Source organism: Canis lupus, chromosome 13 (assembly GCF_011100685.1).
Source record: "Canis lupus familiaris isolate Mischka breed German Shepherd chromosome 13, alternate assembly UU_Cfam_GSD_1.0, whole genome shotgun sequence".
Lineage (NCBI taxonomy): Eukaryota > Metazoa > Chordata > Mammalia > Carnivora > Canidae > Canis > Canis lupus.
Window position 1 is genome coordinate 59270556 of NC_049234.1, and position 17954 is coordinate 59288509.

Consider the following 17954-nt stretch of genomic DNA (forward strand, 5'->3'; position numbering starts at 1 on the left):
ATCTGCTCAGCTGGGGCAGGAGCGTCCTCGCTGTCCTGGGCCCTCCCGGCCTCTGCCTGTCCCGGGGGAGGCCGGATCCTGGGCTGTGTCCGGGCGACCAGTGCTCTGGGTCCTGCGCTGTTTCATTAGCGCTCCTGGGGCTGCGCAGCCCCCTCCACCGAGCCGCCCCCGAGTCCCCCGAGCCCCCCGAGCTGCTCCTGCCCCGCAGCCCCCTCCGCGGAGCCGCCCCCGAGCCCCCCTGAGCTGCTCCGTGTCCCGCCGGGTCCCGCCGTGCGCGCTGCAGCCCTTAGGGAGCTTGGCGCATCTGCTGGGGCGCAGGTGCCTGTTAGTGTCCCCGGGAGCCCGAGGGCATCCCCGCCCTCCTGGGTCCTGCTCCACCTCCCTGCGAGCCCCTTTCCCCCGGGAAGGTTGGTGCAGCTCCTGCCTCTCCGGGACGGGGCTCTCCTGTCCTGGGGACACTCGCCCCGGCCTCAGCCCGGCTCCTCGCGGGGCCCCTCCCCCTTGGAGGCCTTTTGTTTCTTTATTTCTTTTTTTCTCCCGTCTTCCTACCTTGATAGAAGCGCTAACTCTTCTCACTGTAGCGTTCCAGCTGGTCTCTCTAAGTCTCAGGCTGAATTCGTAGATTTTCAGGATGATCTGAAGGTTTTCTAGGTAATTTGGTGGGGACAGGTGACTTGGGGACCCTAGTCTTCCGCCGTCTTGCCCCTCCCCTCGAGTTTAGTTTTTAAAGAAATTGCCAAACTCTTCCAAAGTGGCCATACCATTCTTCATTCCTCTGGCTGTTGTTTTGTTTTGTTTTGTTTTAGCATTTGAGAGGTGTACATACAGGCCGTGCAGAAATGCCACCACCATAGTCTCTGGAGTATCAAGATCAGGTGCCAACAGTATGTCAACTATGTAGCATCCTTAGGGATGCTGAATTTGCAAACTTAGGAAGACTACTGTGCTGAATACACTCTCAGACTGTCCCTATGGCTCGTCCAGGATCTAGAGGTCTGCTGGGCCCCTTTGAGGTGATAGTAACTATTAATATTAATCTCTGAACTTTCAGCCTTAATTTTCCCATTCATCCCCATCCCTTCTTTCTTCCTCAGCTCTTCCCTATGCCAATTAATTAAGACGTCACTCTAGCTTCTATCTACATATCCCAATAATATTAACCTGAGTTAGAAAACCCAAGTATATGAAGAGGCCTATTTTGTCTCCTGAGAAGTATACAGGCTAATGATGTTACTATAGCAGCCCACCTCCCACTTTAGAAACGTAGCAAGCAATGTGGGTTTTTCAATGAAAAAACCTGAGACTGGATCTTTAATCATCTACCGTTATTTGTGCAAAGAATAACTATGTTATTCTATTAAATTATGCCTCACTTTGCCATTATTATTCTAAGAATTAGGTTCTGAGTTTCCAGACTTTCCTTTGAACTTACTCTTTCAGACTTTTCTTGTTTCTACCTAAGCAGATTTGTATCTAGATTCCCCTCCCCACTGGCTTTCATCTTTAGATTAAAAACTTGTAAAATGGCTTTTGATATAACCTCTCTAAAATAGGACCTCCATAATTCTAACTTTAGCTCAAAATACCACAGTTCTGGACAAGTGATTTTTCAGTTACCCATCTAAAATGTGGCATTTTTCTTACAGTTTGGGTATTCCTGGCATGTACTTACATACCAAGTCTTCACACTCTTGAGTTTCTCCATCCTTCATTAGCCCATGAGCCCCAGATCACCATTAGCATATTCTTGGATTACATTGTTGCATTTGGGGGTTTTGCCTTGTATTTAATTTAGTGACTTCTGGTGTGGAAGGAGTCTCCTCAACTTGGAAAACAGCAAAAACAATTTTAAAAAGTTAATCAGTCAAACCTTGATTACTAATGGAAATGAAAAGGACAGTTGTATATGGAAAATTAAAATCAATAAGTCAAATGTCCTCTTTTTCAAGAGGAAATTCAAAGTCCTTTATTTCTATGAACTTTTAAAAATGTAGGTGTACTTCATGTGAGTTTTAGTTTTATCTCACATTGTCTCCTATCAGGCAAATTCGACAGAGAAGGGCCTCGATCAGAAGAATATATATATATATATATATTCTTATATGAAATTTTATATATATGTATATATATAACATGACCATTTGGAAGTATCCAGATTTGTGAAGTCCATGAGAGAAAAAGGAAGAAAGAACAGTCCTAGCAGATCAAATAAAAATGATGAAAGGGGAAGGGAGATTTTTAGCCTTATTTCCATATATCCCTATGGGTTTGAGTTGCACTCATTTAAAGTAATATGGGGAACAGTTTTTGGGTTAGAGGGCCTCCTGAAAGGCCACTGTCATCCATACTTTTCTGTATCTTGATTAATTCTGGTGCAGGTGGGGAGCAGGAGGTCTTTAGGAACATTTGGGAATATGCAAAGCAGGATCAGCACAGGTTGGAAAGGTGAGTAAAGTGACATGGGGGAAGCAGTTAGTAACTGAGGACTGAAGTGTCTTGCCCTTATAGGAATCATAATTTGCCTCTGTGAATTTATTCCTTCACTAAACACAATACATACAGAATCCTGTAATACTGTGGGTAATACAAAAATGAATAAAGCAGTCCTTAGCCTTATGAAACTTAAAAGTGTATTTTGTAGAGATAATACATGTATTTAAAACTATAATGCAAAGTATGAGAAATGCTTTAGAAGAGGAACAAACAAATTCACAAAGGTTTTGAATGGAGAGTAAATTTATTTTTTTAATTTATTTATTTTTATTGGAGTCCAATTTGCCAACATATAGTATATCACCCACTGCTCATCCCGTCAAGTGCCCCCCTCAGTGCTCATCACCCAGTCACCCCAACCCCGGCCCACCTCCCCTTCCACTACCCCTTGTTCGTTTCCCAGAGTTAGGAGTCTCTCATGTTCTGTCACCCTCACTGTGGAGAGTAAATTTATCGAGAAAATAAAAGTATTCTTGGTAGAGGTAATATTTGGGTTAGATCTTGTAGAGTGAAGAGAACATTGCATGACCAGAGGAGAATGTATTTAGAGAATGAAGTGTAACATTCAGTGTTACAGGAGTACTGAGTACAAGCAAAATAAAAAGTCTGTTCATTGTTGTCAGATTGTACAGGGACTTAAAAGCTATGGTGACATAGATTTAGACTATTTGTTAGGCAAAGGGGAAAGCAGTGAAGATTTGAATGCGTGGGAACAATGGTATTGAATAGTGTCATAACTGAGCTGCAATTTACTAAATGGATAGAGTGGGGAGAGGATGAAGGTGGGAAGAGCAGTAGAGGTAGATGAGATAATAACAATATGGTATTCATAATTGTGGATTATTCTAGAATGTTTTATAGGCACTGCAGATCATGGTCCACTAGGTTTTGAAATAAACTTACTTGGTGGGGCAAGCATTATAAAAAAACTAAAAGAATAGAATAGAAAATATTGGATTTTTTATTGTACTCAGTAGGATAAGTATTGTTTTATGAAACTTTTGTTTCAGTTTTTAATATTTTAAATATATATGAATTTTGTTATATTTTTATAGAGCTGTGGTGTGGAATATATTTTCTATGGTGGATTGTGGTCAAGATAGAGGAACTCTACTAGAGGATATGTTTACAAAGTCTATCTTCATGGTAATGGTTATTGGCACTCCATAAATATGCTCTAGTCTAGGCAAGGGTATGAGAGAAATCCTTCAAGCACATTGTATATAGGGAGATCTGTCTGTATTTGAAATAGCCACTGTTTTATTTCACTACTTCTTTTAGAAGCATGGTAGTGAATGTTCAGTTTGATCAGGAAACCATAATTTTTGAATACTCAGTGTCATAATTTTGAGGTATCTCTTGCATTATTTTCCCAAAGATTTTATTTATTCGTATATTTTAGAGACAGAGAGAGTGGCAGAGGGAGGAGAGAGAGAATCTCAAGCAGGCTCATGGTGATCATGACCTGAGTTGAAACCAAGTTTCAGATGCTTAACCAATTGGAGCCACCAGGTGCTCCATCTCTTGCATTTCTAAAAATGATCAACTGCCTTCAGAACTGTAGTTCTCAAGAGGGGACAGTTTGCCCCTTAGGGATATTTGTCAATGTGTGGAGATATTTTTGTTTATCACAATGACCAAAATGCCCTAAACTAGTTATTTAAAAGAAATGCAATTCTTAATAGCAGTTGTAAGATTCATGCTAAGATTTGGCCTAACACAGATTCAGTGATATTATTTGTAGAATGCTCTGATCATCAACTTTATTATTAGATTTAAAATGATATATCAATATTTGCCTATATGTAGGCCAGAATGAAAAGCTGCACAAAACAGTTTAGCAATACAAAGTTTATAACTCTAGGATCATTTCTTGAAACTTAACATTAAAAAGTCAGAATTATATCTTACCACCATAATATCGACTAATTTATAATCCTATATATATTTTTATATGTGGAGAAGCAACTTTACCCTGAAATGAGTTCAGAGAATTGGCAGCCTGCTGCCCAAGTAAGTGAATCACATCATTTAAAATTCTTAAGAGTTTTTAAATTTAAAATAGATTCAACAGAAGTCACTGAAATTCTTATAGATCTGAGTATTTAATAAATATAGATGATCAGAAAGAGACATTTTTTTAAAAATTTAAATTCATTTAGCCAACATAAAGAAAGGGACTTTGTAAGGGAAAAGGCATGTGAAATTGGTACCTAGGTTCTAGGCCCACTGTGGGTACAAACTACCTATAGGTTCACCAGGTCATTTACGTTTCCTGGGTTGAGCTGGCTGAACTGTAGGTGTATTGGCCTGCATGATTTGCAGTCTTTCCTAAGCTTTAAAATTCTACGAGTCTAGGTTATGGATTTGTGTGTGTGTGTGTGTGTGTGTGTGTGTGTGTGTGTGAATAAATTGTTAGTGTCTTTTAGATTATTATAGAACTATTTTCATGCCTTATCAATAGCCCATGGGGAGATATTATTAGAAAGTAACTCAATTTTTCAATGGTTTGGCTTATATTTGGACTCCATACATGAGCCTGACTTTCCTAATGTCTTCATGACACACTTTACTAAGGCAGTATATGTGGTTTCTCAGATCACTTTGTTCATGTGTTCTGTGTGGTAGGTCCCTAAAATTTATATTTATTAAATATTTTAAAAATTGGTGTTTCATGGTCGCAATAATTAGACTACTGCCATAAAGATAATTGGCTGCAGCAATTCAAAGGTATAAATATTTTTTTCTATGGAGAAAGGCAAGGTTCATTAAGTCTTCAACATATTAGCAAATTATCAATTTTTTTTTCAAGGCATTTAACCTTACAGTAATGTGCACAGCCACCTCCTGGTGGCTCAAACACGGTAAATGTATCTATGAAATGTCAAATTTTTGGGCCATTGTTTTGTAATGATTCATGAAATTACATCATCTTCCCCCCAGCTTTTGTAACAAAGATACATTTTTGATTAGCTAATTATTATGTATATTCTTTTATTAATCAGGTTTTCTCTGGATATATTTGAGGGTAGGGTTATTTCTCTTTCTCTGTGTGTTGTTTTAAAAAAATCACCAAAAAATTAGGGAAGTTTCATAATAGAGAAAGTTTAGAAGATCTCTGGCTTGATTTATCACCATAATTTGTTTCCTAGATATAACTTTTTTTCCCCAAGCATCCTTCCAAAGGGTTTATAAGTAGAAAATGTTTTATGGTGAAAAATCTCTTTGGAAAACTTGGAATAATAAGGAAAAAGAAAAGGAAGTATTTGTGAGCTCAGGAGAAATGATAAAAAAAATTATGTAAGGTTTTCCTGAACTCCAAGAGATCAAAAAATTTCCCACTTAAGGGGACCTCCTTGACAAAGCCATTCTAAAAATCTCATGGATTATTTTCAAAAGTTTTCATTACATCTTTTTTATACTTCAACTTGCATGATGTAACAACTGAGTGTCTCTGCTGTATGAGAGACTCCTAATTCAGACTAAACTGACCCACTCCTTTACAAATCTATAAGGACTTAAACTCCTTATAAATGGGCTATAGGTTATTGCTTGATTGAGGTGATCTAAAATAAATAATGTCATTTAATCTTACTTCATTGTACTACATTCTCTGAATATTTAAATTCTGATACACGTATAGCCTACTTAAAGCTCTCAATATTTAACTTTTATAGCAAATTAAAGGCCTGTTTTTGGGATCCCTGGGTGGCGCAGCGGTTTAGCGCCTGCCTTTGGCCCAGGGCGCGATCCTGGAGACCCGGGATCGAATCCCACGTCGGGCTCCCAGTGCATGGAGCCTGCTTCTCCCTCTGCCTATGTCTCTGCCTCTCTCTCTCTCTCTCTCTCTCTGTGTGAATATCATAAATAAATAAATAAAATTAAAAAAATTTAAAAAAAAAATAAAAAAAAAAGGCCTGTTTTTGAAGTGATCCAGTTTCGGTAATAAACCACTTTTGTGTAGACTCCAGGTTTATTCTTTTGACCACAATTATCTCCCCAGCTCACAATTCCAATGAGATACCAGGTATCCTTAAGATCCTTTACAACTAAAGGTCCCCCAGAATCACCCTGAAAATAAAAGAAAGAAAATTAGTTAAATATAAAACTTATTACTTAAAATATTCTGATGAATCACATATTTTATTATTAGAAAGCATATATATTGATTACCAGTTATAGATAATTAATTGAAATGTAGATTTCAAGTTATAAAAGCCTTAAATTTCAATTTCCACATTTTAACTTTCTCAGCTTTATGGACATATAATTGAGAAATAAAATTGTATATATTAATGTGAACAAGATATTTAACATACTTATACTTTGTGAAATGGTTACCACAGTCAGGTTAATTAACACATCTATCACTTCACACAGGTACTCTGTGTGTGTGTGTGTGTGTGTGTATTTTGAGAATGACTAAGGTCTACTGGCAAATTTGAAGTACACAACACAGAAAGTCTAGCTGGTGTTGGTTTTTTTCTGACTCCAGGCAGGGTGTTTGGACCTCGGTTTTATTGGACAAACTAAACCCCTCACCATGCACCTCAATTATAATCACTGTATTCCTGTCTTGGACTCTGTTCCTAATTCACTTTCTCGATAATTTCCCCAATTTTTCTATGGTTATAGAAATTCACTTGCACAGTCATGGAGCAGGAATCTTACCTCTGCTCCTCAATTCAGTGAAATTTCTTTATGACCACGTCCTTCCTGAGACATATCACTAATCTCACCATTTGCCTAGACTCCCATATCTTGTCTGCAAACGGACTCCTGTTACCACCTTCCTCTTGTCCATCATGGTTTGGAATTTTCTGTGCATTCTCTGAATTCCAACTGCCTTCCTCCACATTCTCAGCAACTGAGTAGTCTGGATATGTACCAGATTCTGCTCCTGCCCCACCTGTACACTACAAAACTCCCTGCTCCTTTTCCAACAGAAGTTTCCATGTGTAACTTGTGGGACTCTGGGCAGAGCTTTCTGCTACCTGATTTCAAAACAATTTTGATCCTTTCATCATGGAGCATCACCTCCTTGGAGTTTTCAAGAATCCTATGTTATAAAGCAAGTACTTCCAGGAAGAAATAGACTTTCGATCTTTGTCTGAAAATATACATTCAGAATAGCTATTGGACAGCAGAGGAAGGCACTGGAAAGGGCACCAAGTAGTCTCAACATGGTCTAATCCACCTTCTCACTAAGCATTAACTGCTTCTCCCCTATCATCCTCTTTATGCTGAGACCCAACTAATTACTTGGAATTCCCTCAAATATGAATTATAATTTCATGCCTTCATAATTTTTGCTGCACTCTTTCTATACACGGACAATTGTGCTTTTATTCTATACTGGGCAAGGGCCATTTATCCTTCAGGCCTCATACCCTTCAGTATGATCTCTCTGATACTTGCTGCAAAATGTTCCCTTCACCCTAAAAATATTTGCTCTCCATTATATTATTTAAAACTTCTCATCACAGTTCATTGTTCATGATTATTTCCTTTCTAGATGAAAGCCCTTTAAAGAAGGGGACTGCTTTATGAATCTTTGGACTTCTGGTACTAAGAAAATTTAATTTTGGTGGTTAGTTGTTTGATAGGATCAAAGAAACTCTGCTTATATCATTTTGCTTAATAAAACACCTAAAAATGTTTGTGTTGTGAAATTTGCATTTAGAAATTACTGAACTGACAAGATATTTGTGTAGGTACTAACATAAAGAACATAGACTATTTCTTGAAAGAGATAAACATGTTTTGAATTAATGATATTAAAATAATCTCTCTACCTACCCTGCAAGCATCATATATTCCTTCCAGATATCCAGCACAAAACATTCCAGATTTTATATCATGGCCATATACATGTGGTTGCTTGCACACTTCATCACTTATGATTTTCAGTTTGGCTTCTTGAAGATTATTTTGGGATTTCCCTTCAGGGAAAACAAAGGAGTTTTAGAGTTTACAATCAACATCTTAGCTAGAATGAAGTGAGTGGACTTTTTTCTAAACTATTTCATACTAAAATTATCAACACAAAATGAGGTTAATGTAAGCAGTTTCTAGAGAATAAACTTCCCTTTGGAATCTGACACATTTAAATGATAATTATTGGGATGCCTGGGTGGCTCAGTGGTCTGCCTTTGGCTCAGGGCATGATCCCAGGGTCCAGGGATTCCCACAGGGAGCCTGCTTCTCTCTCTGTCTCTGTCTCTGTCTCTGTCTCTGCCTCTCTCTCTCTGTGTCTCTCATGAATAAACAAATAAAATATTTTTTAAAATGATAATTATTATGCTTATCACATTTTATAAATACCTATATTAGGAAGAAAAACATTTCCCAGAGTTAAGCAAACTCTCTTGCTGTTGTTATGTATCTGTAACTAGGTGAGATTTTACAATCCAGAGTGTATCTGACTACATTTGCCCCCAAAACAAAAACAAAATCATTTTTTATTCATGAAAAGTTTAAGTTAGCATATCAAGTTAAATCATTTTAGAGAAGGCCATGGAAGCTTTGTTATCAGAGACTCTCTACACAGCATTCTTATTGCTGATCATTTTTCAATTAATCTCTGTAGTTCTGAAGCAGATTTTGCTGCAACTGGACATTGTAGCTGAGCAATGGGGAAACTCGTAAGGTGGCCGAGGAAAGTGAAAAGGAGTAGTGGAATAAACAAGGGGGAGGAGGAGATGAAAAGGATAGAGGGAGGCTCACAAAGGTGGGCATAAAGGGAGGGAGTCTTGGAGTGAAGGTGGATATGAGGATGACAACACATCGATGTACGGCTGGCATTGTGTAGAGAACAGAACATAGACATAGGCTCTAGTGTTGCTGAGGGAACATTTGCTTTTTTTATGTCTTCCTTGAAGCCCACCCTTTTGGAACTGCCTCTCCCTTACTCCATGTGATTCTGACCAGGCTGCCTCTCACAAACCTGGCTTTCTTGGAATGGGCACAGAAGTGAGTATTGAGTTAGCTAGTCAATCCAAGTACCCCTGGACACAAGCAGGGCCAAAAGAGACCTTTTCAGGGATTAGTGTAGATTCTGGCAAAGAAGACATGTTCTTCCCTCCACATCTACTAGGAGAAGATGACATAAACCCTGAGCTGTTGGCCACCTTTGACACTATGTGGAGCTAGAATCCCTCCACATGAAGGCAACCTAGGGGAAAACAGAGCCAGAAATGGGAAGATTCAGAACCTAATGGCATCATACAGACTCCTGAATCCAGCTATGCCTGAAACCAGGCTCATATCTCTATTGACTTCTAAATTACAAGGGCCAAGTTTGCCATTTTATTATTATCTTTGCTTTAGTGAAAGTTGAATTTCTGTTATGTACAAAATAAGAACTCTAATTTAATCAAGCTGTGCAGGAATGGCTGGCAAGATAATATTAATGGAGATTAAATCATATTGTCCTAAATCGGACATAGTGCCCGTGGTCCTTTTTGAGATACCTACCACCATAGAAGAGTGCTCCAAATCCTGTGATATAGACAGTAGAATTTGGTTGGAAGGATGCAGAGGCTTCTGGCAGACAAACCCGGCGGATGTTATCAGTAAAGGTGACCCTAGGAGAGAACTGCACAACAGCAATGTCGTATTCTCTTGCTGGGGAGTGATATCTCTCATGGACAATAATTCTTCTGATACTTCTTTTCATTAACGGAGGATTGATTGTTGTTCCAAAGCTAACAGTCCACTGATGTGGATTTGCACTACTGGAAAAGGTTAGAAATGAACAGAATATATAAACTGCACTATAATAATTGCATGAAGGCTAATTTAAAAATTCTATCTTAAAAATATTTGGTTGTAGTGATAGTTTCCTTTGACCTTTAAATATAGTCTATTGCTATTTTGAAAGATAAACTGTGTACAAACAGCATCTTAGAGCTAAAATCCAAAAAAGAATGATTGAATTTTAGAACTGTAAAGCATATAAACTATCATTCATTTATCTCTTCAACAAATATTTATTGAAATTCTATATGGTGAGACTTATTTGAAGTGCTGGAGTTAAAGTAGTGAACCAGACAGAAAATGTGCCTGCTGGTGGCTATATTCAATTCCAGGGAAGGAAAAAGAGCAAAGCAGATAAATAATTAACAGATAAATAAATCCAAGCAGTAATAATGGCTTTGAATAAAATAAAATAGGGCACTTGAATAGAGTACGGGGGGGGGGGGTAGTTAGATAATTCTCTTTTGAGAATATGATTTTTTAAAAGATTTTATTTATTTATTCATGAGAAACACACACAGAGAGAGACAGAGAGAGAGAAGCAGGCTCCATGCAGGGAGGCTGACATGGAACTTGATCCCCGGTCTCGAGTATCACACCCTGGGCTGAAGGTAGCGCTAAACCAATCATTCTATGGGGAAAGAAAGAAATTTGATATCTTCTCTTCTAGGTGAAAGAACAAATATCAATGGGTGGAAGTTATAAGGTTGCAGATTTGGTTTTCAGCGTTTAAAGATATTTGCAAAGTAGAACAGTCTACCACAAAATTGGCAAACTTTGGAGCTAGTAAGCTCTCTATTACTTTGAGATATTCAATGCCAAACTAGGCATCTGCATAAGGGATTTCTGTGCATTCTAAAATACTGACCTATTGAACTCTGATGTCTTTCAAACTTTAAGAATCTAAGTCTCTATGCAGATTTAGACTCAGGTAGGCAGAATTTACTATGGTATCAAAAGTCAGAATTTAATTTGCAAATATCTTCTCCCATTTGATGGGTTGTCTTTTATTTTGTTAATGGTTTCTTCACCATGCAAAAGCTCTTTATTTTGGTGTAGTCTCAAAATAGTAGTGTTTTGGTGTAGTTTAATTTTGCTTTTTGTTCCTTTACCCAAGGAGACATGTCTAGAAAAATGTTTCTAAAGCTGATGACAAAGAGATTGCTACCTGTGCTTTCTACTAGGAATTTTACAGTTTCAGGTCTCACGTTTAGGTCTCTAACCCACTTTGAGTTGATTTTTGCGTATGATATAAGATAGTGGTCCAGTTTCATTCTTTTGCATGTAGTTGTATGGTTTTCCCAACACCATTTGTTGAAAAGACTGTCTTTTTCCTATTGTATATTCTTGCCTCCTTTGTTGTAGATTAATTGACCACATAATGGTGGGTTTATTTCCGGGAACTTTATTCAGCTATATTGATCTATGTGTCTATTTTTGTGCCGGTATCAAACTTTATTGGCTACAACTTTGTAATATATCTTGAAATCTGGGATTGTGATTCCTCCAGCCCTGTTCTTTCTCCAGATTGCCTTGGGTATTTGGGATCTTTTGCACAGTGAAAGAAACCATCAACAAAACATAAAGGAAACCTACTGAATGGGAGAATATATCTGCAAATGATATATCTGATAAAAGGTTAATATTCAAAATATAAAAAAAGGACTTATACATCTAAACACCAAAGAAACTGACAAATGGGCTGAGGGCCCAAATAGACATTTTTCCAGAGAAGACTTATGGATGGCTCAACATGCCTGGTCATCAGAGAAATGTAAATCAAAACCAAATGAGACATCACCTTAAACCTGTCAGAATTGCTAAAATGAAAAATATAAGAAACAACTGTTGGCTAGGATGTGGAGAAAAAAGGAACTCTTGGTTGACAAGAATGTAAATTGGTACAGCTATTGTGGAAAACCATATGGAGGTTCCTCAAAAAGTTAAAAATAGAATTAACATATGACACAGTAATCCCACTACTGGGTAATCATTCAAAGAAAACAAAAACACTAATTAAAAAAAATATATATGCATTCTAAATCAAAACTACGATGTCACCTTATATGCAAAATGTCTAATTGTTTTTGAACCAGGGCTCAATCAAGACTGATGCATTTTACTTGATTATGTTTCTTCAGCCTCTTAATCTAAAATGTCCACCTGTTTTTATTTTTATTTTTTAATTCTTTTCCTGTGTGACATTGTCTTCTTAAAGAAACCAGGTTGGTTCTATTAGGATTTTGAAAGTCCTGCCATTGTTAGGGGAAAGTTAATGATCTGTGGAGGTGTATTTGTATTTCTATATGTAATTGATGTGATAACTTACACTGTCCTTAAATTTCACTTTAAAAAGTTTGATTTTACGTACTAGAGCACATATTGTATATATATTTTCCCTCTAGCTAGTGTGACTGGTGTCTATTTTAAAGCACTTATTTAGGGCAGCCCTGGTGGCTCAGCGGGTTTAGTGCCGCCTTCAGTCCAGGGTGTGATCCTGGAGACCCAGGATCCAGTCCCACATCAGGCTCCCTGCATGGAGCCTGCTTCTCCCTCTGCCTGTGTCTCTGCATTTCTCTCTCTGTGTCTCTATGAATAAATAAACAAAATGTTTAAAAAAATAAAGTATATTTAAAATTTAGCATTTTTTATATAAATTACTGTATGGAAACATGAATATAGATATGATTTGTTAAAATTGGAATGTGAATAAAGGTTTATTTACTTAAAAAATATATATATATATATACACACAACGGAATATTACTTAGCCATAAAAAATGAAATCTTGCCATCTGCAATGACGTGGATGGAACTAGAGATTATGCTAAGTGAAATGAACCAGTGATTTCACTCATATGTGAAATTTAAACAAAACAAATAAGCAAAGGGAAAAAAGAGAGGCAAACCAAGAATTAGACTCTTAACTGTAGAGAACAAACTGTTGGTTACCAGAGGGGAGGTGTATAGTGGGATGGGTTGGATGGGTGGTGGGAATTAAGGAGTACAACTATTATGATGAGCACTGGGTATTGTATGTAAGTGTTGAAACACTAAATTGTACAGCTGACACTAATATTACACTGTACATTAACTGGAATTTAAATAAAAACTTAAAAAAGAAACTAAAAGAAAAAGGATATATGCACCCCTATGTCTTATTGCAGCATTATTTATAATATCCCAGATATGGTAGCAACCGAAGTATCCACTGATAAACGAATAAAGAAGCTGTCAGATGTGTACACACATGCACACAGACACACACAGAGGAATATTACACAGCCATAAAGAGGATGAGATCATGCTATTTGCAGCAGCATGGATGGACCTAGAGAATATTATGCTAATAATAAATAATTTGGACTGAGAAAGACAAATACCGTATTATTTCACTTGTATGTGGAATATATATTAAAAAAAGAATAAACAAGCAGAATCAGACCTATAAATACAGAGAACAAACTGGTGGTTGCCAGATGGGAAGGGCATTGAGAGATGGGAAAAATATGGAATGAACAAGTCAGAGGAATAAGTGGCACAGCATAAGAAATATAGTCGATGATACGGTAATAGCATTCTGTGGTGATACATGGCAGACACACTCGTGGTGAGCATAGCATAACATATAGAAAAATTGAATCACCTGAAACTAATGTAACATTTGTGTCAACTATACTCTAAACACCCCCAAGCCCTGTAGGGCCATGACCAATGAGTGCTAGGATAATGACTGCTACCCCCACTGACTTTGCAAATAAGTATGCAACTATAACATTATATTAGAAAAGAACCAGAAAGAAAATTTTCTCATTTATTTCAGTAATACCTGGGGGCATTGATTATTACTCAGAACATAATAAAACTCAGTTTTTCTACAGTAGTGAAAACTGTTACAGTCAGTAACTTACTTCGTAAAGCAGTGTGCTGCGGTGAGGAGCCATGTATTACTGATCAAGGTGGCTCCACACTGATGAATGTTATTACGCTGAAGGGAAGCTTGCCAAGGCCAGGCAGCTTTGGCTGCAATGTCTCCAGACATTATTCTATTGACTATTAATGGAACAACTCGTTTACCACAACCTATAAGAGATAAGATCATTAAGTTATAAGAAACGTCTCTATTGTCTTTGATTCAGAGAACCTAAGAGAGAACTGTAATGTACTGCATTTGTCATTATATAAACATATGCAATACTAATATCTATCCTCTGTGCTTCCTGGTATATTGATGTTTTTTGCTCATCCTGTATTTAGAGATGTGGATATATATTGCCTACTAAAACTATGTTAAATTACAAAGGGTTGACATATCACAAAGTATGTGCCCTGAGGACTTAGGTGGTATCCATCATCTAGATGTCCTGGGAGCTCCTACCAAGATTATTGCTTCCCAGTTTCAGATGATCCAGTGTGTGTCTTTACCAGAAGAACTCGCCAGACAAGTAATTGCCCATTTTTTGGAACTCTTTCTCCCATACATTTTTCTGCATGACTGCATGACTTCCTAAGGTGTGCCTGGGTTAATGTCGAATAACCAGTTTCTCACTCTTCAGGATGAAGAGTTCCATGTTTCCACATAAACACCCCATTCAATATTGGTGGGAATAAATATGTACTCTATAATATGCATCAGATCAGAGATTACTCTGCTGCTTAGGGTTCCTAAGAATTAAGACTGTTTAGAATTTGGTGCTAATAAAAAAAATATATGGTAGTTCAATTCTTGTTCCAACTAATTGGATATCAAAAGAAAAAAAACTCATTTTACTGATATTGAGTATGCTGCATTGTGGCTAGTCATTTTAAAAATCTACCACTCTGCCACTACTCTAGTTTGGAGTACTATTTTTCTCATCTGGAGGACAGCAACAGCTTCCCAGCTCATCTCCCTGCTTCCGGGCTTGCTCTGCTAATCTATTCTCTGTACTGAAAACTGAATGATCTTTCTTATATGTGTAAATCCTTCAGTGACTTCCCATAGTCCTCCAAATAAAGTCAAAATGTTTCATCATTGTTCTGATCCTTGATCACTATTAATCATACCCATTTCCTATATTCACCAACCTCCATTCTATTTCCCAGTTACATTGACATTTTTCAGTTGCAAGAAATGACCATGTTCTTGCTTTTCTGAAGACATTTTTACATAATACTGCCCCTTCCCAGGACATTCTTCTCACTTGTCTCTTGACTCATGGCCTCTCCACTCTTTCCTCTCTTAGGGATCACTTTCTGATGCTATAAGACCAGGTTAAGCAGACTCTATGATTGACTGTCAATTGCATTGTGAACTTTGTCTGTTGTAGCATTTATCACACCATTTTAACATTTCCTGATTTATGTCTTCCCCTACCTTCAAATTCTTCATTTTTGAGAAGGGATTGTGTCTTATTCATAGTGGTATTCACTTTCTGGCACTTGGTAGTTGTGAAAAAGATACTCATTTGATGAATGAATGAATGAATGAATAGAAACATATAATGTGTTTGCAAGACACAGAGGCAAATGCATGAATACCTTTGCTCAAATTCATCACCACTTTGATAAATCTTTCAAAATTTAGGTCACAGTGATATGAAGTGAGTGGGTAGAGCTGCTATAAACCATGAAAATGAACCTATTAAGAAAACTTTATAGCTCAATCACAGTCAATACTGTCTATATCCTCCCCATTTATGCTTTCTCATGATTTTCTCAGCAGAAAGAATATTTCATAGCATTTTTAAAAATTAGAAAAGCAAGCCCAAGACAGAAATACATTCCAAGACAGAAATACATAATTTCTTCAGATTGCCCCCAAATTCCCACCATATAATATGTTTTTCTTGAACATGATGAAAAAGATCAATCTCAGAGTTGGAAAAAAGTCCAACTCTATTGTCCAATTGTTACTCTCTTCCAAAGAAAATATGTGACATTGATGAAAAATCATGAGGTAATACTTGAAGATATTGTCTTTTCTGACGTGGAAATTTAACTTGCTTTTATAAGCTAACTGGACTTACATGCTTGGACAGTTTGCTTTCCTGTTGATGAGCTCATCGCTGAAAAAAAAAAGTAGAACAAAATGATAATGTGATATTCTCTTAGTTGTCCTCAACGACCAGAAATTATCAGAGAATATTGACTATATCCATATAGACATTGAGTATAATATAATCAGGAGAATGACAGCCCAATACATAGGATATGTATACAATTTTTATAGAGATTCACAGACAGTCTCTAATTAGGTTGATACATTCTCAAGCAGTAGGTGATTAAGGGACAAATAGTGGATGATTAAAACCCACACATAGTTTGTAATAATACAGAACTATGTTTTCCTAATGGTGCAGGGTATAGCCTCTTTGGATTTTCTTCAGGAGATAGAGAAAATGGGGTAAGAGGGAGCAAGAAGATGGGATTTCCAGGCTTACACCCAGCCTTAGTCAGAGCAGCTCTGCTTTTGTCTCCTCTATTTAAGAATTCACATAAGCCTTTACTTAGTCAAAGCGTTTAGGAAGAAAAAAATCGTTGAAACCACCCACATAAACTATATTTAAAATACTTTTAAAACACAATTACTAAGTTATCAAAATGTTTTTTTTGGAAGAATAAACTATTGTATATTTGTATCCAACATCTGCTGAATATTGGTAAAGACAGAATGTAAATTAAATTGTCAATTTCCAAAAAAGTTAGGAATCTGACAAAGGACACATGAACATTTAAACCTCAGTTGGTGGAAGGTTATTTTGAAAACTGTGATGATTTCCAAGATAAAAAGGCTTATTGAGTAGAATGAGGATAAACTGTTTTACTTAATTCAACCGGTGTTACGTTTCTCAGACTCATATTCTCTGTCCCTAACTTTACATTGTACAAAACAAGAATGTTTCTTTCTACTCACCTTCAATAAATTCCATTTAGAAACTAGTACCAAGGAATTTGGTAAAGTGGAAATTTTGAAAATATCCAATTCAAGAATACCCTTACATGCATGCTCAAGTCATTATACAGTGAAGAATTGGTTGCTCAAGATAGATTCCCAGTATTTACTCTATGGAAGAACTCAATTTTCTATCAAATGTATTTTTAAGATAGGTAAATTTCTTGTTTCATTTTTTAAAAAGCTAATTTAATATGCCCTATATTAGTTAGTAATGCATTAAAATAGAAAATAGTATAATGTTAGAATTCTTCAGTTAAAATTTCATCTTAGTTTGAGCAAGATGCAAATTTCCCCTTTCCAAGAATGATACCAGGTTGCTCAAAATGGTTGTGAGTGTAATTGGATTTTTGAGGATTGAATTTTTAGGGAGAATGGTTATACCTAGAGTTACACCTGGGTGGCTCAGGGGTTGAGCGTCTGCCTTTGGTCCAGGGCATGATCTAGGTAGGAATCCTGGGATGGAGTCCCACATCGGGTTCTCTGCATGGACCCTGCTTCTCTCTCTGCCTATGTCTCAGTCTCTGTGTGTCTCTCATGAATAAATAAATATTTTATTTAAAAAAAGAAGATATCTAATTTTTACCAAATAGTTTTACTTTTCATATGTAGGAGTGAAATAAACATTAACACCTTAGTCATAAAAATGACCCTCCAGCATACTTCTGAGTTGAGAGTGATCCAGTTAGTATTCAGTGCTTCATATGCTACAAACCACATAAGGGGAACTGGAGCACACAGGAACCAAATGTAGGCAGTGAGCTGCTCT

General features: G+C 37.0%; 1 protein-coding gene across 1 annotated transcript in view; it reads right to left on the bottom strand.

The window, feature by feature from the left end:
• Positions 1–1736: 1736 nt before the first annotated feature.
• The window catches only part of TMPRSS11A (transmembrane serine protease 11A), a gene marked incomplete at its 5' end in the record, with an annotated part of 35172 nt that continues 18954 nt past the window's right edge, over positions 1737–17954 (bottom strand). The window contains 6 exon segments of the mRNA XM_038555080.1: positions 1737–1825; positions 6411–6564; positions 8293–8435; positions 9970–10229; positions 14163–14334; positions 16260–16298. Of these exon segments, the coding sequence (XP_038411008.1) occupies positions 1737–1825; positions 6411–6564; positions 8293–8435; positions 9970–10229; positions 14163–14334; positions 16260–16298 (857 nt within the window).